Source organism: Solea solea, chromosome 2, assembly GCF_958295425.1.
Source record: "Solea solea chromosome 2, fSolSol10.1, whole genome shotgun sequence".
Taxonomy (NCBI): domain Eukaryota; kingdom Metazoa; phylum Chordata; class Actinopteri; order Pleuronectiformes; family Soleidae; genus Solea; species Solea solea.
Genome location: NC_081135.1, coordinates 8,564,191 through 8,590,447, shown reverse-complemented (window position 1 = coordinate 8,590,447; position 26,257 = coordinate 8,564,191). Strand labels below are relative to the sequence as shown.

At 40.9% G+C, this 26,257-nt stretch overlaps 4 protein-coding genes across 8 annotated transcripts; 1 reads left to right on the top strand and 3 right to left on the bottom strand.

Moving 5' to 3' along the window:
- Positions 1 to 129: 129 nt before the first annotated feature.
- On the bottom strand, positions 130 to 3,743 carry hsf2bp (heat shock transcription factor 2 binding protein). Of its 3 annotated transcripts, none has more exons than XM_058616528.1 (10): positions 3,478 to 3,743; positions 2,948 to 3,057; positions 2,463 to 2,598; positions 2,223 to 2,326; positions 1,974 to 2,123; positions 1,680 to 1,812; positions 1,327 to 1,444; positions 1,042 to 1,145; positions 736 to 935; positions 130 to 385 (listed from the first exon to the last, which is right to left on the bottom strand). In XM_058616528.1, the coding sequence occupies exons 2-10, from the start codon at positions 3,023 to 3,025 to the stop codon at positions 356 to 358; spliced, it is 1,053 nt and encodes a 350-aa protein (XP_058472511.1). In that variant the 5' UTR covers positions 3,026 to 3,057; positions 3,478 to 3,743; the 3' UTR covers positions 130 to 355. The 3 variants fall into 3 exon arrangements, with proteins under 3 accessions (XP_058472511.1, XP_058472520.1, XP_058472503.1); XM_058616520.1 differs by having other exon boundaries at positions 137 to 385; positions 1,680 to 1,824; XM_058616537.1 differs by lacking the exon at positions 2,948 to 3,057 and having other exon boundaries at positions 132 to 385; positions 1,680 to 1,824.
- A 64-nt stretch (positions 3,744 to 3,807) lies between these two features.
- On the top strand, positions 3,808 to 9,860 carry LOC131445818 (ankyrin repeat domain-containing protein 10-like). The gene is made up of 6 exons (XM_058616508.1): positions 3,808 to 4,151; positions 4,931 to 5,083; positions 5,201 to 5,292; positions 7,602 to 7,831; positions 7,908 to 7,991; positions 8,085 to 9,860. Exons 1-6 carry the CDS (start codon positions 3,903 to 3,905, stop codon positions 8,456 to 8,458), a joined length of 1,182 nt encoding a protein of 393 aa, XP_058472491.1. The 5' UTR covers positions 3,808 to 3,902; the 3' UTR covers positions 8,459 to 9,860.
- Positions 9,861 to 10,135: 275 nt separating this feature from the next.
- ccdc14 (coiled-coil domain containing 14) lies at positions 10,136 to 15,160 on the bottom strand. 2 transcript variants are annotated; one of them, XM_058616487.1, is made up of 11 exons: positions 14,873 to 15,160; positions 14,104 to 14,162; positions 13,934 to 13,997; positions 13,593 to 13,665; positions 12,859 to 12,957; positions 12,209 to 12,784; positions 11,864 to 11,978; positions 11,694 to 11,773; positions 11,307 to 11,450; positions 10,900 to 11,002; positions 10,136 to 10,653 (listed from the first exon to the last, which is right to left on the bottom strand). In XM_058616487.1, the coding sequence occupies exons 1-11, from the start codon at positions 14,894 to 14,896 to the stop codon at positions 10,263 to 10,265; spliced, it is 1,728 nt and encodes a 575-aa protein (XP_058472470.1). In that variant the 5' UTR covers positions 14,897 to 15,160; the 3' UTR covers positions 10,136 to 10,262. The 2 variants fall into 2 exon arrangements, with proteins under 2 accessions (XP_058472470.1, XP_058472480.1); XM_058616497.1 differs by having other exon boundaries at positions 14,104 to 14,159.
- An 843-nt stretch (positions 15,161 to 16,003) lies between these two features.
- On the bottom strand, positions 16,004 to 23,316 carry ddx4 (DEAD (Asp-Glu-Ala-Asp) box polypeptide 4). Of its 2 annotated transcripts, XM_058616462.1 has the most exons (23): positions 23,188 to 23,316; positions 22,490 to 22,521; positions 22,341 to 22,386; positions 21,941 to 21,988; positions 21,815 to 21,865; positions 21,377 to 21,397; positions 21,136 to 21,195; positions 20,820 to 20,855; positions 20,698 to 20,733; positions 20,554 to 20,607; positions 20,078 to 20,113; positions 19,965 to 20,000; positions 19,708 to 19,755; positions 19,473 to 19,615; positions 18,998 to 19,150; positions 18,767 to 18,921; positions 18,524 to 18,653; positions 18,276 to 18,442; positions 17,611 to 17,756; positions 17,082 to 17,181; positions 16,732 to 17,002; positions 16,527 to 16,637; positions 16,004 to 16,435 (listed from the first exon to the last, which is right to left on the bottom strand). In XM_058616462.1, exons 2-23 carry the CDS (start codon positions 22,508 to 22,510, stop codon positions 16,355 to 16,357), a joined length of 1,950 nt encoding a protein of 649 aa, XP_058472445.1. In that variant the 5' UTR covers positions 22,511 to 22,521; positions 23,188 to 23,316; the 3' UTR covers positions 16,004 to 16,354. The 2 variants fall into 2 exon arrangements, with proteins under 2 accessions (XP_058472445.1, XP_058472454.1); XM_058616471.1 differs by lacking the exon at positions 21,815 to 21,865.
- Positions 23,317 to 26,257: the final 2,941 nt, after the last annotated feature.

Below are 26,257 nucleotides of genomic sequence, written 5' to 3'. Positions count from 1 at the left end.
AAGTAGAGTTGGTGTTTTGAGTGTCCTCAGCTGTGGGAGAACACAGGTTCACCCAATCACTCCTGATTAGCAGAGAAACCTGTGACCTAGATTCTGACTCTCTGCCCGTGACACACTGTTTCAATAAAGCAGTGCGAGACATTTTAAATATCTTAGAAAGAGAGCACCTTTAATATATCGCGAACATATTGTGTTGTCACATTCACATTAAAACGGAAACAAACTTTTATTTGAATGCTCAAAAAATTTACAAATGTAAGATAAACTCAAACTAAATCTCTACATTTCACACTTTGCACATGAAGTGCTGACAACAGTTCAAACACAGAACTGGCCTGAAGATGCTGAGTCTGCATCACACGGTGTTCTGTTTACTTCCCCGACCCTGAAAACACACAAAGACCCTGCTCAGACTTAGTACTAAAATCCATAGCACTAGTGCACTAAAAACCATTTTTTTCATCCAAAAAGTTAATCCGAAAACGATTTTGATAAAGGTTCATTTAAGTCACTTTTGTATATAATTTGTTATTATTAAAGTTAATTTAATATTTGATCTCTTTATATTGTACGTGACTGGTGATGTAATACATGTTTTCAGATGACGTCTAACACAGAGCTGAAACATGTCATCTCTTCTCAAGAGTGTCCTCAACACTTCCCATGTCTGCTTAAAACTGTCATTAGATTCAGACTTTGCTTTGACTTGGGCAAAAAAAACAAACAGTGTAGTACCTGATGGAGGGCGTGCAGATCCTCCAGTGCCTGCTGGGCCGCCAGTTTCAGGCTCGGCTTCTCACTTGTGGTGAGCTCCCTGACGCGAGCCTGGAGGTCTGGGTTGAGCAGGGTGGAGCCTAGCAGGAGCAGCGCCTCGTCCTCCAACAAGACCGACTGCAGGAGACGCAGAGAGTGGAGACAAACCTCCCAATGTCCATCTGTCACACAGATGATTTTAACAGATGAGATGAGAGAGTTTCAGAACGACACATAGATGTTACGCATGAATTCTTTGTACTCAAGTGTGGTTGTTGCGTCTCTCACCGTTCAGCTGGGTCCAGATGAGAGGCATGAGTCCTGGGTTCTGACTAATGTGCTTCAGCCCGTTCACATTGATGCTGACATTGTACAGAGCCATCAACATCAGCCTGCAGCAGAAAAACAGCAGAGACAGTGTCGTGAAAACACAAGCAATGCACTGACACCCACTGCCCACATATAGATAGCCTAGGTTTTAATTAACTTAATTCACTTGAACATTTCACTTAATTTTGAAAAGAAGTGGTAATTTTTGCCTCTTTTTAGTTCACTTATATTTTGTACACGTACACTTTCAGTTTGGGGAAGACACCGTGCTTTATCTGCGTCAGAAGCTTCATCAGATGCTCCAGGAGGGTTTGAGCCGAGGTGGACAGGAAGTTCCGTCCACATGATACAGCAGCTAGGTCTGATTCATGGGAAATAAACACAAAGCAGGTGAGTTCATTTTTTTAAAATTAAATAATGTTGTTTCTTTTCCCGTCTACAATAAACTGAATATCTGAAACAAGGATCAACATTTTACAACATTCTCTGCATCTTATGGACTAAAATACTGAATGATTGATTGAGAAAATAATCGGCAGATACATCTACAATGAAAACAATTGTCATACGTTGTAACACAGAGCCTGTGAACTCACTAGTTATGATTCCAGCCAGAGCCAACACAAACTGGTGCTCGTTGGAGTGGTGGTCCTCAGTTTGAGTTTTCTCCTCCATGTCTAAAGAGCTGACAAAGCTCTCCAGAGTCTGAGTAGCTATGAACAGAAAGGCCTGCAGGTTTGCCTGCACCATCAGCACACACACAGGAAGTGGGGAAACAAATCTGTTTAGAGCGCTGCATTTGTCATATTTGGTTCCCGTGTAGAGATAACCGCATCATACTAATACGGACAACCTCTACACGCACACACAGACAGGGGGAGACAACTCACATCAGCCAGCCAACATTCAACTGTGTCCTCACTGGTAGAGCATTTCCACAGCAGACCACAGGTGGCAGACCCCAGAGCAGAGCAGAAGTCTGCCTGCTGCTGCAGCTCTGCACCGCTCTGCCACAGCTGTTCACGCAGCAGCAGCTTCTCCTGTACACACACAAAACGTTTTTTTAAATGTTATTGTTCTATTCATCAGTGTGTTATATTAGTTCAGTGACCACTACTATGCCTTTAAAAAAGGGTTACCTCTCTCTCTTTCTGACATTCAGTCTGCACCGCATCCAGTCGAGACTGAAGGTGCAGACACTCCTGACGCAGCTGCTCCTGCTCCTGCACAAGGTGCTCTCTCACTACACACACACACACAGTCAGTGCCACAGACAACCACACTTCAGAAACTGTGTACATGAATGGTATCAGGCTGGTTTTGGTGCACAAACCTGGCAACCCTGATATAAACAATAGTCTGACTCTGCATCGACACACCTGTGTGAACTGTTTGGGCTTTATGCAGCGTTTCAATGAGGTCACTGTTCAGGACTCTGGGTAGGAACTCCCTCAGCTGCATGACTTCTGTGGTCAGCCTCTCTAAATCTCTCTTCCGCACTCTGACAAAGTCATCCTTGGAGAAATCAAGAGAAAATTCAAGTCAAGCTCAAAGGAGATCATGTTGCATGACCCCTGTCCACCTACAAAATAAATCTGCAACAATTAAATGATCGGTAATTGAGTGTTGGTTTATTTTCACAAAAATCATAAAGACAAGTTCTGTAATTCCAGCTTCTTAAATGTGAAGATTTTCTGATTTCTTTGCTCCTCTATAACTGAGTATCTGATTTGTGGACATAATAGGACATTTAAGGATGTTTTCAGGTTTTAACAATTTTCGGACATTTTATGGACAAAACAACTAATCAGTTAATCAAGAAAGCAATGATGTCTTACAGTATGTGACCTGTGACAATGCCTACCTTTGCTTTATGAATCTGAAACAGAGGATTCCCACCTACTGGTGCAGACATTCTCTTGCTGGTGTGTTTTTTTATCATCTTTCTCTTCTTTTACTGCACGTCCTATTTTCCTGAGTGGATTGTGAACATTTATATGTTATACTAATGCCAATATTTCTCAGTATGCTAATGCTAAAAATGTTAATGTACATGATTGCTAGTTTGTTGGATTTATTGTTTTCAATACTGCACTTTTTTGACTGCTGGCATACTAATTTGCAAATATCGAAGCAATATATCAAATAAATGTTAAGGTATTTCAGTGTTGGCTAAAGTGGACCACATGACACGTTACTGCTATTCGACTAACAAAGCTAAACTTCAATTAAGCTACTTTTCTAAAGCATTAAGAACTGTATTTCAGACAGAGTTAAAATGGTTGTTGCAAAACTAGCATCATTACAAACTAATTTACAATGTTTTATTAAGGGAGCCTGGAGTTTTTCGACCCATTAAAAGACATTTTAAGATCAATTATGACTCCTACTTACTTGTATGTTGAGGGTATACTGTATATCCGACCTCTAAGGGGCGCAGTAACGGGTGTATCTACGGATGGCTTTTCAGCAATAGTATGTTTTAGCCCAAACTGTGTCAGTGCTAACAAACTGTGTCGAATCTGCCGATAATTTGAGATACAGACCGCTGCAAAAACGTTAACACATGTTCTCATCACGGCCTCATTTATAGAGTAAATTGATTCTACACTATAAATGTAAATCCAAAAATAACCCGAGGGGGGCAGTAATGCGCCTTTGCAGCGTGTAGACTGCCACAGATTACGAAAGAAGAACTATTCCAACACTCCTGGTTGCCCAGCTCTTCCAGTCCTGGTTTTGAGATTTTCCAGCCGCTCGGATGAGCTGATCTCCTCTTCCTTTGTGTTTGAACGTTTGTTTTTTTAAATCTGTCATTTATGGGACCGGGGGCGGCGGAGAGAAACGCTTCTGTCTGCCACAGCTCCCTCATGTCTGCGGGACAAGGACCAGACTTGTCCGGTGATGAGGTGTTTGTGAGCCGGTTCCCCATCCATCGCGCCTGCCGGGATGGAGATGTCGGGGCTTTGGTGTCGCTGTCAGGACAGCTTATGACCAGGGCTCCTCTCACTACTGAGGACTCCTGCCACGGCTGGACTCCCTTACACTGGGCTGCTCATTATGGACAGGTACTTGTTAATATTCTAAACAAATTCAAACTCTGATAGTCACGGTTTCAGTTACATAAAAGGGATTCTCAAAGGCTGCAAAACTTAGCTTCACAAACTGTAGCCGGCCTGTCAAGGCGTAAGACTTTTCCCCCTCATTATTCTCAATTAAAATGGCGAAGAATGGCGACCGATGTGCATGTTTAATGTAAATAATGTTAGTTGGGGAAGTTGGCTCTACAATTGAATATCCTTATGTCAAGTTGTTACCGTATAATAAAGTTGTCTAGAGTGAAAAAAAATCAAGTGAAAGGGTTTGGAGCATTTCGATTGGTTCAGATGTAGCCAATGGCGATGCAGGCGCCAAATCATAAACAGGAAATGTATATATAATTTGTATTGTTATTATTTAAAACATACTCAAACATGCACTCAAAATGGCACTTGTGTCAAGACATTGTTGGTTAAAAAAAAAAGAACAGGTGCAACCGTATAAAGTAATAAATATAAAGTATTATGAGGCAAAAGTCATAATAAACTGCTAAGTGAATATTGAAGCAAATAAGTCCAAGTCACTGCATAAGAGGTACACAAAGGTACAACATGTTGACATAAAAAAAATTGCATTTCCATTTAACTTTTTGCCATAACCTTCATAAACTATGCCAACTGTTACACCTGCCACAAGTATAAAATCTGTGCACAGTATATCAAGAATTACACAATTTTATAAGCGGGCTGATGGAAACCTAGTGACAGTTTATTGACCTGCTTTGCATTCTGTATTACTTCCCATGCAGATGGAGTGTGTGATGCACCTGGTGCAGATGGGCTGTGAGGTGAATGTGGTGACCAGTCACCTCAACCAGACACCAATGCACACTGCAGCATTTGGTGGACATCCTCACTGTGTGGTGTGGCTGACTCAAGCTGGAGCGGACGTCAACAGGCAGGTCAGTTATCCAGAACTGTCCAGCAGCAGTGGTATACCATCTGCATGTTACAATGCTAGGTATTCACTAGTACCAATTTAAATTGAACATTCTGAGAGATTATCATTGTGTCTTCAGGACGTTGTAGGTGAGGCTCCTATCCATAAGGCAGCTCGCTCAGGTAGCCTGGAGTGTATCCAAGTTCTGTTGGTAGCAGGAGCTAAACCACAGTAAGTATCCTGCTGTTTAACCTCAGTGCAGCAGCTCTGTTTTTAACTGATTAACTTGAAAAAAATTCTTAGGTATTTAGGATTGTCCCAGTTCTATACTGTTCCTCTCAGCTCACTGTTGTGTTGACATTTAATTGTTTCTGAGTATATATGAAGATTCAGGGATTACATTGTACACAGTGCGAAAGCTATGTTTTCCAGATATTCCATATGTTTTATAGGCTGTTCTCCAAACAGCTGATTGACAGATTTGTCGAAGTGAAACATATTTAATGAATTAATAAAGTTCACACTGAATATAATGTTATTTAGGTTTTTCTTAAGTGTCTATCTGCACAGGTTAGTTAGTGTGAATGTTGACATTTTGCAAAGGCAGAAAAGCTCATGTATGACACTCTGACATTATTATTGTCACAATGCACCTATATTTAAAACATTTAAATTGCTTGAGTGTGAGAGATCAATTGTTTCAGAAGATTTTGTGCAAGTTACTTGCTGTGGAAAATGGTATTTCTAATTAGAATCTGAATATTGCCACCAATAAAAACAGCAGGTCGACAGAATGACAGAATTATTTAGCTAATTAAATGTGGAAAATGTGCATGAAACACTGAAATCCCCTCACCTTATGTTTTGGCAAGAAACTAATTGTTTCTTTGCATCACAAGTTGTAGGCTCCCCCTTGTGGCACTTTAATATAAACCACTTGGATGGAGCTCTCACAATTTTCCATTCAAGATTGTCATAATTAAAATTGACAATGCTGCTACATTATTATGCCTCAATATTCAGAATTTTAACTTGTTACATTTTAGTGGTGGATTTGGAGATGAATTCCATATCAGTAAATACACATCATGAGTTTTTCAGCCTCTCACGTATAGCATCATGAATTAAGAGTGTACAATAATTTAACCTGACACTGTGTTATTGGTCCTAACTTGTCTTAATATTTGCTTGTGGATCATGTGCTTATATTGTGTAAAGATAAACCAAATTGTGCTGGCAAAGACCAACACCCTGCACGTTCTGATGTTTTACAGCTATTCAATTTGAACATGATTGTCTCAAGTAATGGCAGAAAGAGGAAGCAGTCCGTATAGGCACTGCAGAGTGTGGCACGCATGCATCAGCCAGCGTCTTACAGTTGTGGCAATGTGTGTTCACAATCGCTTCCCTACAGTTTCTGGCAGCTGGCACGCTGGCGAGGTACTTCCTGTCGTGAATGGTTTCAATGCTCAGAAAAACACAGATGATAATTATTGTAGATAATGTGCAGACATGCATGCCTAGCTTACAACTAACTGTTCACAGACACAGTGCTAACAAACTGAACTAACTGGACATGCCTCAGGAGTTAGCCAAAGATTGACAGGGATGATAAATGTGTCAGGAGATCATGTATAAATTCAAATGCTTCTTTTTAACTTTTGCTTCAAATTATGTTTTAACTGTAATTTGTTTTGATTGTATTAACATGGTTGGTATTAAAGGGGTGGTTATATTATTTGAGGTGTGGTTGTGTTAGGTACTGACACACTGTCTGTGCAGCATGAGCTCACTCTCATTTAAAACACGAAAAGAAAATGCTCAACTGATGAAATATACACCAGCTCGAGACCATTATATCTAAAGAATATGTTAGCTGCTTTATCTCACCATTCAAAAGCCTTATGTGACTTTGTTAACCAATTAAGTCTTCTGCACCAAAATCCATTGAGCAAATCTGTGTTTTTAGCTCACGGGGACACAGGAGCTGCTGGTCTACTGGTGTTTTTTTTTTTTTGGTGACTTTTTGTCATGCAGGTGACTCTGAGTGAAGGTCACAAAAGGACCAAAGTCACAAAATAACACATTTGAACTTAGTCGTGAGGCAACGGTGGATCAACAACTCCTGTTTGCTGTGATGTAAAATCACACATGTTTTCAATGTAGTTTAGTGCAGAGTGACCAAAAAGCAACACAGACTTCACTTTCTAGTTGGAAAGGGATTTCCAACAGTGAGATAAAATAGCAAACATTATTCTCAAGATATTTTAGATACAAGCAGGCATAGAGTTTAAAATCGTGCCTAAAACCCTTTTTTTTCTTGTGTCCCAGCTGGCAGCCATGTTTACACTAAGCAAGTGTCTGCCTGTCATAGGCTTGTTCTAGGAGTAAGGCACAAACGGCTCAGGCTGCACTAAATATGTGTCAGAATCTGAGATTGATCATAGTAAGATAGTAAGATCATAGGATACAGACAGCTTAGAGATGATTGTTACGCGCCAACAAGAATTGGTTTGTCTCACACTCTTTTTCTCCCTCAGTTTAAGGAACAACAGGGGGCAGACAGCAGCAGACCTGGCCCACACACACGGCTTCCTCGACTGTTTTAGCTTCATCTCCAATGCACACAAGCACCTGCTGCAACTCGGCGATCTCCATATAAATGATGTGCAGAATGGAAACGCACCCTGCGGTCAGGGCCGGCTCAGCAGAAAGAGGCTGACGCCCACCATGGACTGTGGACATGTGAAGAAAGCAAGGAGAGCAGAGAGTAAGAAGACAGCGAGTGTCACTTTGTTGTGGAGTGTCGATCAGCTGTATGATGTTGTTTGTGTCTTCTGCTGCAGACATGTTGGTGCAGATGAACGGCAGCAGTGAAGGCGAGGAGGTGGAGAGCATGAACACAGAGTCTGCACACAAACTCCACGCAGGTGGGAGTGAAGTTTCTGTGGGATTATTGACATTATGCTGATGAAACTAAGATTGCAAGCTTACCAAGTTGTTTGCTTTTAACTCCCGATCAGGTGATAACACCATCCATCATGACCATCATCACACACTGTCTCGCACTGCCCAGGATGACCCTGAGCTGCCCAGAAGCTTCCCCTCAACACCATCCCCTCCAGATAAGCAGCTGCCAGCAGCAACACCGACCCATAACTCCTCACCCGAAATGTGCGGCTCTCTGCACCTGAACAGGAGTCCCAGCAGCTGTGTGTCCCAGCGGCCAGGCTGGAGGGGGCTGATGGGAGAAGACTGCAGTGACTTCCAGTATTACGGACACTATCACGGTTTTGGAGACACAGCAGAGGATCTGAGTGACAGCGTCAGCGTCCAGGTGGAACACAGATACAAGCAGGCTGTGGCCAGCACTGTCCACCTCTACCACAGCTCATAAACACAGATGGTTAACCTTTACAGCTGCAGGAGACAGGGAAGAGGGCTACAACATTTTGATTTGCTTTTTGAATCCTAAAAGGGAATATTTTGCTTTATCAACCACTCAGTCCCTAGAGAAATGTACCATTTTTGGTTTGTGGGGACAAGGGAGCTGCTGGTCTACTGTTGCCTTATTTGTTAACTTGTCACTGAAGTAAATCTGAACAAAGCACCAAAATCAAAAAATGATATGAACTTTGTAATGGTGGCAGCAGAGGATAAACAACTCCTGTGTGCTGTGATATAAAATTGCTGATTTTCTCTTTGGGCTTTGGTGTGAGGGGTGAACGGTTTACAATGTCACTCAGTTTCGAGACAGAAAGGCTGTTTAACAGTCAGATAAATCCGCAAACATTCTTAAGATAGCAAGTTACACTGGCTAAGACAAGCCTTTCATTAAATGACTTAAATCAGTTTTTTCTAACCGTCTCTTCCTGCAGTGTTCTTTGTACATTGTATTGTGGTTTAGTGGTGCTAAATGTGGTCAGTCAACAGTGTTCATTGCTGAACTGAGATTAAGTTCAGTTCCCATCTGAACATTGTTAACAAGCAGGTGTTAACAATGTATGACCATGAATAACAAATGAAAACAACTCCCATTGCACTAAGATATGGATGTCAAACTGCTTATTTAAGGCAGCGGTATTTTTGGATGTAAACAACGTGAGGATCACATTTGTGGATTTAAATGTCTTTTCATTCACCCACTTGCACCTTTTATAATCAGACACACATAGCAGAGGCTCATATTATTTGAACTGAACCTTTTGCCTGTAAAGCACAGTTGTACATGACCAATTGTCACTGCCTGATCTTCAATATAGGCCTTTTTTCATGGCAAACATTTTGACAGGTCAGTCAGTGAAAACAGGCACAGGTGTGACTTCAATTAAACATTCATTATTAGCGTTATCAGTAACACCTTTGCTTTTCCTGCTATAAATCAAAATGGCTGCTGGCTGGACACTCATATTACTTCCTACAGTGTACTCCTGCATAAACAACATTAATGTTTCTATTATACTGCTACTGCTGGCTGCTTTTCACCATTAAGGAATAGTTTAATGGGCTGTGTGGTGTTAAGTGTGTGTGTATTGTGACAAACAACTGCACTGAAACTAAAAAAAAAAAAAACCCCGCTGGCCTTGATCAACCAAAGGAAATGTTTGTGTGTATCTACAATCCTGTTGTTATTTATGTGTTAGAGCAGTGTCATTTTCTTTGAGGGAATTGTGCGTAAACACTACATCAGCTCTGTGGGAAAGTGCCAAAGAAATACTTTCCTATTTCTGAAAGCTGTTTTATACTATTTCTGGTTGTGTCTCTTTTTCCTATTAAAACCTTTTTTGCAGTTTCATAAATCTGTCGTTGTGTGTGGTTTTTTTTTTATGTACAATCTATACAATCTGAGGCAACTGCTGCTGCTGGTGGAAAATGTGCACCCACAAAATTGCAATTTGCTCACTTAGTCATTTACTCCATATGTTATGTTAAGTGAATCTAATGAATGTTTGTACCAAATCTGAAAAGATCCTCTGCAGCTTGTACCTGCTTTAATAGGCAGATAAATTGATCAGCTGAAGGAATTTGCTGAAGGCATTCTTGAGATGTGTTTTCCATCACAACCAGGAAGAAATAGTATTATATATTGCTTTATTTCCAATCTTAGATTATAAATAATAAAAACTGTGGGGTAAAAATGAAGCTTGTGCTGTAATTCATAATAAAAAACAAAAAAACAAAACACAGAGGCTGAGGGTGGATCACCTCCTCAAATCCAGCTGAAGGGTCTTCTGCAGACTGGCAATGCTGGCGTCCAGAGCTTCCAAGCCGTCTCTGAACGCCATCTCGTCTCTTGTGTTAAACGTCGACTCTGACCACTCAGACTCGGCGTCACACTGGGACAGTGTGGAGTCCAGGCGCCGCTCACGTGAGCAGTGAGACTGGAGGACAGGAGGCGCTGCGATGTCCACAGCTCTGACACCACCTCCTTTCTCTGTGTCTGCAGATGCATGCTGAGCGCGTGCAGGACCAGGGCGGTCGAGAGACATCAGGTAGTGAGTGATGCGCTCGGTAGGAGGCTGATGTGGCGGCGACATCACTGAGTTGTTCATGACTGGAGGACGAGCTGATGAATCCTGACTTTGAGGTAACCTGAGTGGTGAAGGAAGGAGCTTAATGGCAGATTTCTCACAATCATCTGCTGCACCCACATTTCTCATGCCCACATTTTTTAGTACTGCAATCTTTGTGAGGACATTCAGACATTATGCATGCCCTGGCCTCTTACCTTAACTATAACAACTACATCCCCAACCCTAAAACCAGGTCTTAACCCCACAAACAGCTTTTTGAATGTGTGATACAATGTGAGGACCAGCCAAAATGTCACACGCCCACCTCTTCAGGTTCCCATTCTCTTCCAGTCTTTGTTGGAAGAATGAGGCCAACTCACTCTTCTCTCTTTCCACATCCACCAGCCTGCGTTTCGTTGCTTCCAAATCTGTGTACAAACAAAGAGGATAAAAGTTTAAAATGTAAAGCTTTAGGAGGGTTTACTGTGTATCCCCAAAAGCATGTTTGTATGAGTGTTTTTTTGTTGCCTTTATATCAGCCTTTACTATGTAATTTATGGAAGAGGCTGCCATTTTTTTTGCCATATTTCTACAGCAGCAAACCAGCCAGCATTTTGAAACAGAAATTGTTCGGAAACTGTTGTTGTTGTGTATAAAATGTGCCATATAAATCAAGTTTTGCTTGATTTGACTCATATGAGCTGTAGACCACAGATGTCACTCATTCCAAACCTGTCCTGATGATGGTGTTCTCGGCCTCTCGGCCTCTCAGCTCACTCCGTGTGTCCTGCAGTGCTTCCCGCAGCTCAGTCAGGTCGTGCTGCAGTTCTTGCAGTCGCCACTGAGCTGCAGTGAGCTGGTCCTGCAGAATCGTCACTGTGAAGAGACACACACACACACACACACACACACACACACACACACACACAAAGTCCAGTCATTCAGACACGGAGCTTGGCTCACACTCCCTCGTCACCCCTAGCTAAACCTATACCAAATTCGAACTCAAAACCCTAAGGCTTATTACCTTCAATAAGTAACTTTCATGGTCTTGAGGTAAAAAGCAATAGAAAGATGTGCGCACACACACACACACACACACACACACACACACTTTACCTCCTGAGTTACAGTGTGTGTTCTGTCGTCTCTCTGCTTTCTCTTTCTCCATTAGCTGCTGGTTCAGAATCCTCACGCGCCTGACACACACACAGACACATTTAGGGTAGCATAGTCATGCAGATGAACACACACACACACACACACACAGTCATCAGGTGTGTGGTTACCTGCGCAGCTGAATATTCTGGCTGTGCAGTGATGACGGGTCTGAAAGACTCTCACTGTTGACATTTAAGGTCACAGCCTCCTCCAGGTGACCGAGCAGCCTCTCTGATATACTGCCTGTATAAAAGAGAGTTTTGTGAGGTTAAAGTAAACATATGTGAATAATATTATTATGTAATATTCTCTTCTGGCGTTTCTGAACATTTATGCTCACAAGGCAAAAAGGTAGGTTTGGAAGCAACACTGACTTTAAACTTTGACTATACATCAAAATCTAATCAGTTCAGCCTTGAGTCCAAGTGAACACTTCAGAGGACTAACTGAAAACATAATAACACACAGGTTACCTTGTCCAGCGAGCAGAGCCTTGAGTTCTCCCAATAGATACTCCACCTTCTTCTCTTTCACTGCCCTCTCTATGCTGATGTGTGCATCCTGAGGGATTTCATCAACATGTCCAGGGTCCAAGCGCATGTTCGACACCTTTGAGGAACAGCTGAGGACATGTGGAGGCACATGACCTACAGCTGTGCGCGTGTCTTTGGCAGCGCGATGGGTGTTGATGTCTCTCACAGGAACAGACTCCTCCTCTTCAACATCGTGTTCAGCTCCAAGAGGCGCTCGGCCTGGCTGAGAAGATGACTGGTTCACAGAGAGAAGGACAGAGCTCTGAGGCTGAAATGGGGGGATGGATGTCTGGGTAAAAGGGATGGAGGTCTTAACAGAAGAGATAGGGGTCTGGGTAGGAGTTACAGAGGTCTGCAACTGATTTGGGGCGATGGAGGGGGAGGCTTGAAATTTCCTGGGAGTAGGCCTCTGAGGTGGCTGCAGCTTCACTCCTGAATGAGCAGCTGGAGACTTCTGACCTCTCCTTGGAGTGGTGCTTGCTGCTCCACGTGGAAGAGACTGTGGATTATTTTGTGCTGGAGGCAGAGATGGAGATGGGTGAAAATTTGGCAGACTCATACAAAGACCGTGACAGCAGAACCACTCTTACCTGTCTTTTTAGGTAGTTTCTTCACTGTCTTCTTGAGTGAGGTGGATGGTCTTGATTTGGCTGCTCGAAACATCGCTGCTTTAGGAGGGCTTGGCGAAGCTTTTACACACACAAACACACACAACATTATGATAGACCAGGACTTTGTGTTGGGCAGTGGTCCATAACATGACAGAAAATGTTATCCAGTTTGAATCATTTCATTGTTATATGGACATTTAAGAAGCTGAAAATTATTCATTATAATTAATAATTATTTAAAAAAAACACTCAAAACCAATTAATTAATCAGTAATTGATTAATCGCTGCAGCCCTAATACGGACACCATATTCTAATGATGTTATCGGTTTACTTCACTGTAGTGTTAAATGATCTAAGGCCACATCCACACAGAAACGACACAAAACAATTTTTTTGCCGTTTTCAAAAGGTTCCCCGTACAGAACCCCAGACATTTCTCTGAATTTTTAGGTGAGCTCAAACTTGCTTTCAAAAATATGAAAAACTTTTTTCCAGTATAACACAGAGAGAAATACATGAAGTAAAACAGAGAAAGCACAAAAACAGAGGTAAACGCAGCAAATCCTCAGAACGAGTAGCTGCAAATACAAAATGGTGTTTTTGATTGATTCGAATTCTTAATTTTTTTTTCTCAATCAATTAATCACACCACTATTAATAATCACCACTATTGCTTTATCAAAAGACATTACATAAGGAAACTCCTCTGACCTGTGAGGTCAGCCTGGAGGATGTCAGTGAGCAGGGCAGCACAGCGGTCCAGACCTTCATGCAGAGAAATGACCTGGGAACACACAAATACAGCTGTGAAAGTCACTGAGCACAAAAGCAGGAGAATCCAGGTTTACAGAGAAACCTGGATTCTCTGGATTCTGGATAGACATATTCTAACCTAGAGTCAGCCCATCCTTAAACATTTTACATAGGTCAAGCCATTGAAAAAGACGGCTTGATTGGAACAACCTAATAAATTATCTGAAACTAAATGATCAGGTCTTTTTGGACACATGACTGTTCTGTGCAGTGGTTGCACATATGCTGAATTCATGTACCTGCTCCTCAGAGTCAGTGGAGTACAAAGAGAAGGCTGGTTCTGGATGGGCGGATGCCGTCGCCCTAACAACACAGGCGAGAGCAAGAGTTAGCAGCTTTCTAACTGTAGTACACAGTGTATAATGAGGATGAAGGATAAGCAGTATATCACAAATTCAAGAGTGCTTACGGTCTTCTGGCCTGCTGTCCTTTGACTCCTCCTGTCAGCCTCCCTGACGTCACTACCTGCTAGTCACAACAACACAGCAGGGTTGAACGGAGTGAAATCTGCCCCCTGATCCACAAAATGACCACATGACTGTGACCCGGATTATCCAAAGAAACACTTAACATCATAACATCATATTTTGTTTCCAGTGTTGCTTTAAATTGACAGCTGATGCGGCTCATCCTTCACAAGTCTCTCAGGAGTCACAACATCTATCATCAATACCTACAGACCACAGACTACAACAGTAGGCTAAAACGGCTGCTACCTCCTTGACATCTACGCTGGTGCCCTCTGTAACTATTGTATTTTATTTTTAACATTTATTTATTTTGCTCAATTAAGAAAATGTATATCTACATCTGCTGCGACATGAGTAGGCAAAAATGGATGTTAATTTCACTACAGAAGAGACTAAATGACCTCTGCAGGCGCAAGGTATACACATATGTGTAACAGTTATCGGCCCAAGCACTCCCAATATATCGGCATATCGGACATGACAAAAGGTCAAATATCGTGCATCCCCAGTTGATGGTGTACGTTTCTTATGTTTAAACTGAAACTGTGCTAACGTAACACAAAACCTTGCCTGTCTATCTGACAGGTCACAGCTTGTTTATATGAACTGTTACTGTCTCTTAATTGGTTGTGTGTCACCCACACTCGCAGTTAGTTAGTTATCACAGACTAACGTGTTAGCTGCCATGACGTGTTTGGATAATCTTACCTTGTGTTTGTTCGTTGCTTTCATGGTTAGCACGTTAGCTGCAGCATCAAAGCTAACAGCTAAAAGAGCTGTTGCTCGTTGGCCGAGTGTCCGCCTTAACTGTGAGCTTATTCTTGTTTCCTTATTTGACAGTTAGGGGTTTATTTTGAGCTGTTTACTTCGCTCATGACTTCAGCTTCCGGTTGATACACAAGTTTTGAAACTGGAAACACACCGCCAACCAATTAGACGAAGAGGGTGGTGTGGGCGCAGCTTCGGGACTAGGAAGTGTTTCTCCAATCAAAATGTTCCTAACATAGATATTCCCAACCAGCCCCGCTGGAGGGCGCCAAAGCTCCACAGACAAGGTTCTTTTCATTTTGGGGTTGTCGTAATTTATATGCGAGTGAAATACAGACGAGCCAACATAATAGCAACCAACTCCAAGAGGCGAGTGACGTGGGCGGAGCTACCGGACAAGGAGGGATTTAGATTATTATTCTCGTTAAAAATCAGAGATCCCAAGCAGCCCCCATCAGCGAAGCCTTCATGGTTTCTTAGTTGTTTTTTTACGGGTGCAATTATGCAAAATAAAATATGGACGACTCAGCATTTAACACTTTTTATGAGATAAAACTATAAGGATTATAACTTAAATACAAATCATTACTATGTATACATAAAACTGCCAATATTACAAACTATGCATAAAGACTTCCATTACAAAATACAAAAATTAACAAATTCTGTCAAAACTACATTTAAGGTTGGGGAGATAGAATTATTTTTATAATTATTACAATTTTAACATCCACCATGCATTTATTCCTTTCCAATTTCAATGTATACATTTGCATGATTTGGGGAGACTCTGACACTTTCCAAATAAAAATAGTCTGTAACCTTGAATTTTAGCTGTTTGGTTATTATTTAAGTTGACATTCCCTTCAATTGAATCAAATCAATGCTATCAGCTCCAGAGTCTCAAGGGACTTTGGGGAGAAGGTTACACTAAATGTAGTAAGCGGCATCAGTGATGGTTTAGTTAATTTCTAACATAACCGATGGATCATGAAGGATTTAATCCTAAAGTAAACAGCAAGGAGACACTTGCAGTGTCTGTTGAAGGTACTTGGAAGACTCACATTCAGAAACCTTTGCTTGGACCACATTTATTTTTGTCGCTCTTCATCTTCAAGACATTAACCATTTTAACAATAAGTGATTCAAGTACTAAAAAAAAAAAAAAGCAAAACAAACTGAAGAGTGGCATGATGTGGTTTCACCATTTAACATCTCACTAGACATTTTCAGTCTTTATTCACTGTAACAAAACTACTCTAGTAAAACAAGCTGAACATCTGTATCTCTCACTTGACATTTGCACCATTTTTTTTTTTTACACAGAAGAAAAACTGCTGTGATAAAACGTCCAACAACCTGGACAACTGAAAATAATAATAATTCAGGTCAATGTGTGGTGCTACTGCTGTAATATTCCCTTTACTCCCATTCTTCATCATCAGCTGCAGCCGTCACCTGGCTATTCACTGCACTTTCTTGAAATGACCCCGTCTGTTGACCCTGAAAACAAAGGACAAAGTAAGGACACTGGGGAAAGAGCAACAGTAAACATGACAAACACTTTATAAATCTGAAAGGTCAGTCTCATTACCTTCCTGGAGTCTGTGGAGGCAAAGTTCTTCCTGGAAGGGTTGAAGTCTTCTCCTGTCCTGGGGTTGCTGAACGCGTACTCCTCTAACCACGAAGGCACTTCCTGCTGAGCCTGTGAATCCCGATCAACACAGAAACAATCAAGACTCTCGCTGTTTTAAAGTGCTGCCTCCTAGTGATAAAAGCCTAGAAGTGCTATATCTCACCTTTGACAGGATTGAAACCAAGGAGCGAGTCAAAGGGCCATCAGTCGTTGGGTCATAAAAAGACACTGCCCTCCCAATGTTTCCACAACGACCAGTTCTTCCAATACGATGGACATACTCATCAATGTTGTTAGGAAGATCAAAGTTCACCACATTCTGTACATCAGGAATATCCAAACCACGGGCAGCCACAGAGGTCGCAACCAGGATAGGACATTTGCCAGACCTGAGGTCCGCCAGGGCCTGCTCCCGCTGATACTGCTCTCGGTCACTGCAATTTAACGACACATTAACCACATACATTTTAAATGAGTGCCAACACACTGTAGCATTCTGAACACATCACTTACCCGTGAATACTGGTAGTTGGAAGCTTCTCCTGGCACAGGAACGTGGCAATAAAATCAGCGTATCTCTTCTTTTCCACAAAGACGATGGTGCGGTCCATTCCTACAACACAATCACTGTCAGGACCATCCAACATTAAGGAAAATTTCATCAAATTACTTAACGAGAACCCACGACAACTGCAAGAACATTTCTCAGCATGTTCTGACATTCATAAATTTAAATTAAGTATTGCTGTGAGGTTAAATGAAGCAGCAATTATTTGTTTATTTTATTACATTGTCCTTTTGTTAAAAGGCTAAGTTTTAAAACACAAGTGCTCACATTCAGAGTCTGGAAGAGTAAAATAATATTTGACTGTCAGCTCTCTTCCCCGTCAGCATCCTGTAGATATGTTAACTTCTTTGTACTGATCCCATTGGTGGTTGGGTTATAGCCAATCACTCACTCCAATGCGACTTTTGCAGACAGACATTCAAACCATACTGTTAACCTCTGAACAGTAGAAAACAAAAATGTATCAACTTTTACCAGTGGTCTTCAGAATGTCAAGGAGCTGTTCTCTCTTGTTGAACTTTCCAACTTCAATAAATGTCTGCTGTACATCACTGCAGGCTCCACCCACCACACCCACAGCTAAGAACAGGTAGTCAACTTTGAGGAAATCAGCAGCCAACCTGTATAACACACACACAGTTCACATCAAGGACAGTGAAATATTAGCTATGTTTACATCTGCAAAATGTATTAATTCCTAAAGGATTAATTCTGAGTGGAATCTATGATTCCATCATTTACATGGACAGAAAATTAAATTATCTGATTGTGGCGCGAGTACACGTGCATTAAGCGTTCAGTCAGAACAGACTGTTTTGAGCAGTGTTCTCCATAAGTAGAAGCTTCACTTCTGCTTCCATAGTTAAACACTGCATGTCTCATCCCCTCACTGATCGCTATCCATCTTGTTTTCCTCATCTGCGACTTTTGTGTCTGTTCATTATTCTTTCCTGGAATGAAAATACAAGGTTTATGGGGATCAGACATGTGATAGAAAGTCATTATCAGATCGACTATTCATAAGCCCTCATTCGAAGAAAAATGTCTTTCCAAAAGGGCTGTACCATTACATTTTCATTCCAATACTTGTGTCCATGTAACCATAGCTAGAGAAAAGGGCAGCTGATGCACAAGCAAACCTCTGAATGTCCTCAGGGAAGGTGGCACTGAACATCAGAGTCTGACGGTTCTCTTTGGTGGGCATTCCAGGGGATCCCACCAGGCGGCGCATCTCGGGTTCAAAGCCCATGTCCAACATGCGGTCAGCCTCATCCAGCACCAAGTACCGCAGCTTACTTAACCCAACCTGAGAGGAACACATGAGCCGCTTAAATGCAATAAAGACCTACTGTCTTTGATTCAGTTTTAATCAAATTTTTTTATTTACCTTTCCTCTTCCGATCATGTCCATCAGTCTCCCTGGTGTTCCACACAGGACATTGCATCCCCTCAACACGTCACGAATTTGGTGTCCAGTGCTGACTCCACCATAAACAACCACTGGACGCACACAGGTCCTACAAAGATTAGAGAAAACATGTTTAATTTCACACAGCAGCCTGTGTATGGTGTGGGTGTCTAAAGCTGCCCTATGGTTATTCCTTAATTGAAGCCTAAGTGTGAAACACACCCATACGCAAACTTCCTGGCCTCCAGGTAGATCTGGTTGATAAGTTCCCTGGTTGGGGCCACAATGATGGCTTCAGGCTCCTGTAGCTCACTGAAGCGACTGCCTGCCACACCATCTGCCATTAGCTGTTGCAGCATCGGGAGCAGGAATGCAGCCTGCAGAGAGAAAACATGCATTTAAACTCTGTTCACATAAACTAACTGTAAAGTCATATAATGATTCTCATCTCACCGTTTTACCAGATCCTGTCTGGGCACATGCCATGAGATCTCTGCCAGCAGAGATGATTGGGATGCCGTGCTTCTGCACCGGGGTCGGCTTCACGTACCCAGATTTGCTGATGTTTTTGTTCAGGGACTCGCACAGCGCTGCCTCCTCAAAAGTCTGAAATACAAAACATGAAACACATACACTGGCTTCAAAAGACAGTTCATATGCTGCCATGAGATAGTTTATTTACTAGATTACATTACAGCATGAGCCCATCCTTCAGAAACTGGCATTTTTTAAATATTTATCTTACTTAACGATACAGAGTTCAAAGATAATTAAAAATCTGTTTATATTCTGTTAGAAAAGTTTTTTTCTTCTCAACCTGTTGCGCTAGAGAGAGAGAGAGAGAGAGAGAGAGAAAAACTGGATGTTTTAAAGTATGAGACTGTTTATGAATTCATGATTTAAATAATTTTAATTCATGATTTCTTACCATGATTGCCTGAGGTGGGTTGGTTCCACTGACATTCACCAGTATGTCATCATATTTGTCGAAGTTGATGCCTTTCTCATAGTGAGCAAAAACAGACTCTTCGTCCTCAGGGAGAGAAGGTGGAATATAAGTGACTCTTGGTTCTGTGGGTGAGAACAGAAGACAGGAGTGGACCAGGTTTCATGTCATCACAGAACAGCTGAATGTGTTTCCTATGAATCCATCGTTTTCTTACTTTCTTCACCACTTCCATCCCTCTGTTCCGGGTCATTATCGTCTTTCCCTTTAATCACAAACAGTAACATCGGTGAAAACCTAGGACTCCAACAGTAAAGACGAATATTACAGATTACAAAATGAATTGTCAACTATTTTTATAATCAATTACTCGGTTTTTCATTTTTCAACATTTTCTGACATGTTAGTTGCAGCTCTACTCAAAACTGAAATAACTCAATTATTCAGTAAAAAAAAGAAAACACTTCCCCAAACCTTTGGAGAAGGTCTGGTCATCTTTACCACGGTAACCTGAAACAATGAGACATGCCACATTGTTAGTATGAAATGCATAGTTATTCCAAAATATTTAATGAATGTTTATTTACCTCCTCTAAAGCCTCCTCTGTCACCATCTTCACCACCTACAACACATTATCACCCATTTTAAATTGAAAGGATTTTAACATGAATAAACTGCAAGACATTGCAGAGAACTCGCATTGAGTTGATTCAAAAGTATAAAAAAAAAATGGTTGGTTGATTCAGAAGATTTAATCTTTACCACTGAATAGGGTTTGAGTCTTAGCAGAGCACATTTTCTTTTCTTAATTACCCATTTGATGTGAAAGGTTAAAAATATATAAATGCAGGAATAAATTGCATGAAGAAAAACCCAGAACATGCAAAGGTCTTTAAACTAAAATAACTGTAATTGGGGCTGTGCGAAGAGAAGAATAATATACAGCATGCATCACATATTATGTTGTAGTTGTTGGAAATGCCCTACCTATTATGGTGAAGGAGAGCTGTGAATGTGTTAGTTTCTACAATTCTTGAAAGTCTTGAAAGATGTTACTTATACCTCGTCTAAAACCTCTTCCTCCTCTGCCACCTCCCCGGCTTCCTCCTCTAAAGCCTGTTAATAACATATAGTATTGGGAAAAAATGCATAAAGTGGATAAAATTGATAAAATCACAAATTTAGGATTAAAAAGTCTACACTTGCCTGTTTCACATGCTCCATCATCATCATCATCATCATCTGGTTAAAAAGAAAAAAATAAATCAAATCACATTAAATTCACTTTCTTTTTTTTTTTTTCTACACCAGTTGTCTAATAACATTACCAGTCCTGTCCGCTCTGCCAAACCCCCTGCCACGTCCTAAACAAAACAAAACAAAACAAAACAAAACAAAACAAAACAAAACAAAACAAAACAGTCAGAAGGATTAACAACCAATTTAAAATAAGTGCTATAATGAGCCAATAAGTGCTTCTTCACGACACAACTCTACTGCAGACTTTCAGGCCCAAAGACAGAAAACCGCACTCCACATATTTGCTTATTTTAATTGTTTTTTATTAAGATGAGTTTTGTTCCACATGTAACCGTTTCTTCAGGTTAAACATTTTCTGTTTGTGTGAATGAATGAGTGTCTAACCTCTTCCTCTCCCTCTGAAACCACCTTTTTCTCCTCCTGTGTTGTTCCAGCTGTTAGTATCTGCAAAGGACAAATCAACTGAGTCAATATTAAGAATGTTACCCAGTAATAAATAATTCTAATCTGAGTCCATTTCATCACCATCATTAAGTAAAATTAACATATATTAAAAACATAACGGCCTCAATTGACAACTCTTTCAATCAATGTGCCAAAATACTGTGACACTGCGAGTACTTACCAGTCCCATTTTCATCACCACCTATGGAACAAAGATCAAAAACGAAGTTAGTCTTATCTATGACAACTCTATGAACCAGAGGACAAAGTCTTCCCATTCATTTATTGTCACCTCTGCCTGAGGGTCTGGTATCATATGCACCACATATCACTACATTGCAAAGAGTCATACATACCACACATAGAACCTATATTCATTTTAATGAATACAGCAACAATTGCCAAGACGACATTAAGCATTCATGTGTTTTGTCCTTTTGGATCGGAGCACACTGTCCATGCAGCTATGAGCAATGCTTGAGATTTTTTCCAGTTTAATGTCCTTCATCAATTTATGCATTCTGTTGTAAAATGGCCACAATGGCATCTTACAAATTATGCTGACCTCACTCATTTGGAATTGTACAATTTTTTTTAATAATATAGGATCAACGGCCACCTGTGGAAAAGGAATCTGTAAATCTCCCTCGTCTGCCTCTGCCTCCACGACCTAAGGAAAAGCAGAAACCACATTCTTAAGCAATGACACCATGGGCAATGATCATTGCTCCTCCCATCTTCTTACCTGTTCCAAAGTCACCACCATCAGTCTTCCAAGAGTTTTCCTGTGAACCTAAAAGGGTGTCATCATTAAAAACATTTTCACATACAACTTAATATTTATCCTGCAGCCTTAGTGAAAAAAGTTATTCCAGGAGGTGATAAAAGCCAGAAGAATCCACATCTTAAAGTGGTTGATTATCACTTAAGTCTGGTTTCCTTCCACAGTCCAAAAATACCCTAAACTGACTGTAGGAGTGTGTGAGAGTGGGTGGTTGGCTCTATGTGGCCCTGTGATGGACTGGTAACGTGTCCAGGGTGTACCCCACATTTTGCCCTACGAGCGCCCCCCCCACGACCCTCATATGGAGGATAAAACCGTAGAAGATAAATGAATGAGTTCTATAGCAAGGGAGTACACATACCTTCATTTGAGGTGTGGCTGGTAAGAGTAACAGAGTTAGTAGTTCCCTGTAATGACGGGAAAATATTAATGATGTGCCGACCGCCTTAAAGGCAGGAAGAACAAAGCTGGACGTGATTGGTTAAGAAGTTCCTAAAAAAAACCACTTACCGTCTCTTCCCACTCATCCATTTTTAAATGACCTGAAAAGTACAAAAAACACAACTAAATAAAATGTAACCACGTTGCTATATTTGTATTGTTTTATATAAATTCATACTTTCATACGTTTCTTATAAAATACGCTGTAGTTCGCTAGCCTAGAAACGCAGGTTGTCGAAACACCGCGAGACTTCTTGGCGCAACGATAATGCCATGAAAAAAAACTACAAGCCTCGTGCTCTGACCGGAGCAACTAAGCTAATCCTAAACTAAAAGCTTCAAATTTAAACTGTGGCAGAAGCAACGTGAACATTTATCAAATATATAGATTGTAGTGTTTCGGTAGTTGGTTGACTCTTAATTTGCAATTAAGCAAAAACTTGACCACATGCAGATTTCCTTATCAAGGTCAGTGACATTTGGCCCCCACATTACTGCCATTGCTAAGCTGACAGGCGGCTAAATCCGACACAGGCCGCGACAGAAGTGCCACTGATACCTCTACATGGTTGCACACTAAAACAACGCACATTTAAAAGTTGCGAACAACATTTGAAACTAAATGTAGTTTTAACTTTGCTAAACTTAGATCAACAGATAAGTACATTAAACACGTGCACCGTGTTTGTCCTGCAGTCTTAAAAATACACCACAAAAAAACTAATAGCTTCTCTTAAATAAGAATATGTACTTATATATAACCATACTTAATCAAATGCTGGACAGGTGGAACTCAGCAACCTCTTCGTTGTCCTCGTTCTGCGACTGACTGTCTCCGAACCCACGTGCCGTGTGCACAACCCACAGCTAACCAGGGTTGCCAGTTCCGTTGCTTTCCCGCCCAAAGACATCATTTTCAAAGAAAACTGGGAATTACCTTTTTAAATACCATACAGAAGTTTACCGTGTATTTATCTCCATTCTCCATTTATTTCTCTATTTCTCTATACATCTATTTATCTTGTCTGGGAAATTTCAATCTGTGATACTGTGACTTGAAATATCACAGTTTACCAGTCTTGTATTTTTCATAATTTCTAAGATAACATAAAAAAGGGAAAAGTCATCACTGTCATTACAAAGATTAAAAGATGCTATTTAAAATTCTAAATCACAAATGTCACCAGTCCAGATGTGTGTTTATTTTGTTTTAAGATGTTAGTTTTTTCTTGTTTCGGGAGTCCACTGAGGTCACGGTCATGCTCATGAAACCAGGAGGCATTGTCTGAATGTAGTCCTGCTGTCACATTACTTTAGTTTAGTTTATTTTCCTAGATTCTAGACGATGCAGACGCCAACGTGATACCATGCTCCCAAGAGATGGCACACAGAGTTGACGCTCAGGCTGAAACCAGTTTAATTGGTGAGTCAGGGTAGTGGCAGCTGTTAGCAGGTTGTTAACACATCAGCAGCACTGGGAGTTGGCGTCAACAGTGATGTCACAGAGACTGATCCTCATTTCATGTTTATTCAACCATCCTCTGCTACATCAATAGAAGTAGTCACTGGTTTGATGTCCAGGTTCAGTCATTTTAACTAAGAACTTGTTTTTAAATGTGGTCCATATGGTCATGCTTCCTTTCTGCTGAATGAATGTTTTTGGACATCAGCACCCAAGTGGAGTGCATTCCCAGGCCTCAATAAACAGTAACTGTCTCATTGTGACAGCAGAACACCTCTCACATGCAGTGAAAGGTGAAGCTCAAAATGCAACCTAATAGGAAGAAGAGGAAGAAAAAACATGTCAGATACTGTTGTTATGTCCCTCCATTTTTATTAATTACATTTTTGTAGTGTAAGTATGTAATTCAAAGTGTTACAGATAACTGTCACATAATCATGGTCTGACCGGAGGCTACAACGTCACTGACACACGTCGCAAGTCAGTCATGTAAGCACTTATTTCAACACACTCCTCTATGACCTCGATGTTTTCTGAACCGCTGAGCAGAACAACCTGACACGAACCTGAGACAACAAGCTGAATCCAGAGCAACTGAGCAATTATAAATGCACATGGGGCCAGTGATTAGTGATCAGCATGAGCTCCAGTGAGTCAGAGACACAGCGTTCATCACATGTGACAAAATGAACTGTATTTTTCAGAATGCTGCAGTAATGTAAAATGCACAGCTTTCAGTCATATCAAAAAACTTCAAATAACATGTTGGAAATGCATAATCAACATCATTTATATGAAGAAAAACATCAACAGTTTTCGATATTCACACACCAACAAGTCAGTGTGAACTGTGATGTCACTTACTCTCCACCTGCTTGCCAAGAGGCATCAACAGATTAGCACTAATCTCATGTTCAGCAGGTAATCTGACTCTGCAGCCAGACACAGAGCGAGAAAGAGAGAGAGAGAGATTACACATTATTCTAAAATCTCAGGCTGACGTTCTTTAGGAATACTTCACATTAAAAAAACAAAGTTTGTCCAATCTGGAATACTTCTTTTTGATGACATTTAATGAGAAAACCAATATCTGATACGTTATCAAGAAAGTTTTCAAACCATCTGCAGAGTGATTGGGCACATGAAACAATACATGTATAAGGGAGTTTTTTTCTTCTCTCCACCTGATGGTCTCAAAGTATGTAGAGTACCATATACAAATCGGGCCATATAAAATCATAGTGTCATCTATCACCAGCATTCCTGTTTTTCCTCTTCTTGTAATTTTCAGAGGGCTGTCCTCCACAAGAAAAACAAAACAAAAACCGTGCTTTATATCCTTTTTGGCCAGAATGCAAGTATAACAAAATCCAAACATGATTTTCGCCATGTTTCCTGGACGCATAGTATGTCAGGTTTCTTATTACCTTCTCAAATGGATTTCTTAAACTCATCTCCATTGTATTCTCCGTTCTACTGGAGAATACAAACCATCAGGAGAAAATAAAATTAAATAAAAAAGGAATCATCGAAGAAATCTCCCTCATACACTCTGTCCTTCCTCCATCTCATCCCCCCCAACAGAGGGACTTGCACTTAAACTTGAATTCATATGCTCGTAGAGTTGCTGGGGACATTAATCTTATTTTCACCAACAATATTGTTGTTGTTATTGAGGTCATTATTGGTCACAGGCGGTACATCAATGTTGTTATTATTGTGGTCGTTCTCTATCGTTTCAATCAATCAATCTCTATAAATTCAATGTCGTCGGGATAATAATCGTCATCGTCGTCACTATCAGATTCGTCATCACCGTCGCCGTCGTCAGTATGAAATTCGTCATCATCGTCCTCATCCTCATTATCATCAGATTCATCATCATCCTCATCGGGCTCTTCTTCTCCTTCTTCTCCTCCTTCTCCTCCTTCTTCTCCTTCTCCTTCCCCTTCCCCTTCTCCTTCTCCTTCTCCTTCTCCTTCTTCTTCTTCCAAGTCATAGTCTTGACCCAGGACACTTTCATGTTGTAAATGAATCATTTGTTCAACATACTCATCTTCTGAAACCCCCTCGTCCCATAACTCATTTAAAACCGCTATATCAAGATTGTCGAGCTGGTTCGCCGTTGGGTATTCTCCAAACGGCATGACATAGAGCAGTGGACGGTTTCTTCCCACGTGCATTCCGTCTCCCTTTTGATCCATTTCGAAGTAAAGCAGATTCATTCAGTACACACAAGTACTGTATGCAGGCATGAATCTGAAATGACTCGTAATTGGTCAGTCGGTGGTGTTCTATAAAGGTCAGAATTCATAATGTTGAGTTCCTTCCATTCCTCTCTCTATCCTTTTGCCTCTTATTGGCTTTGCAAATAC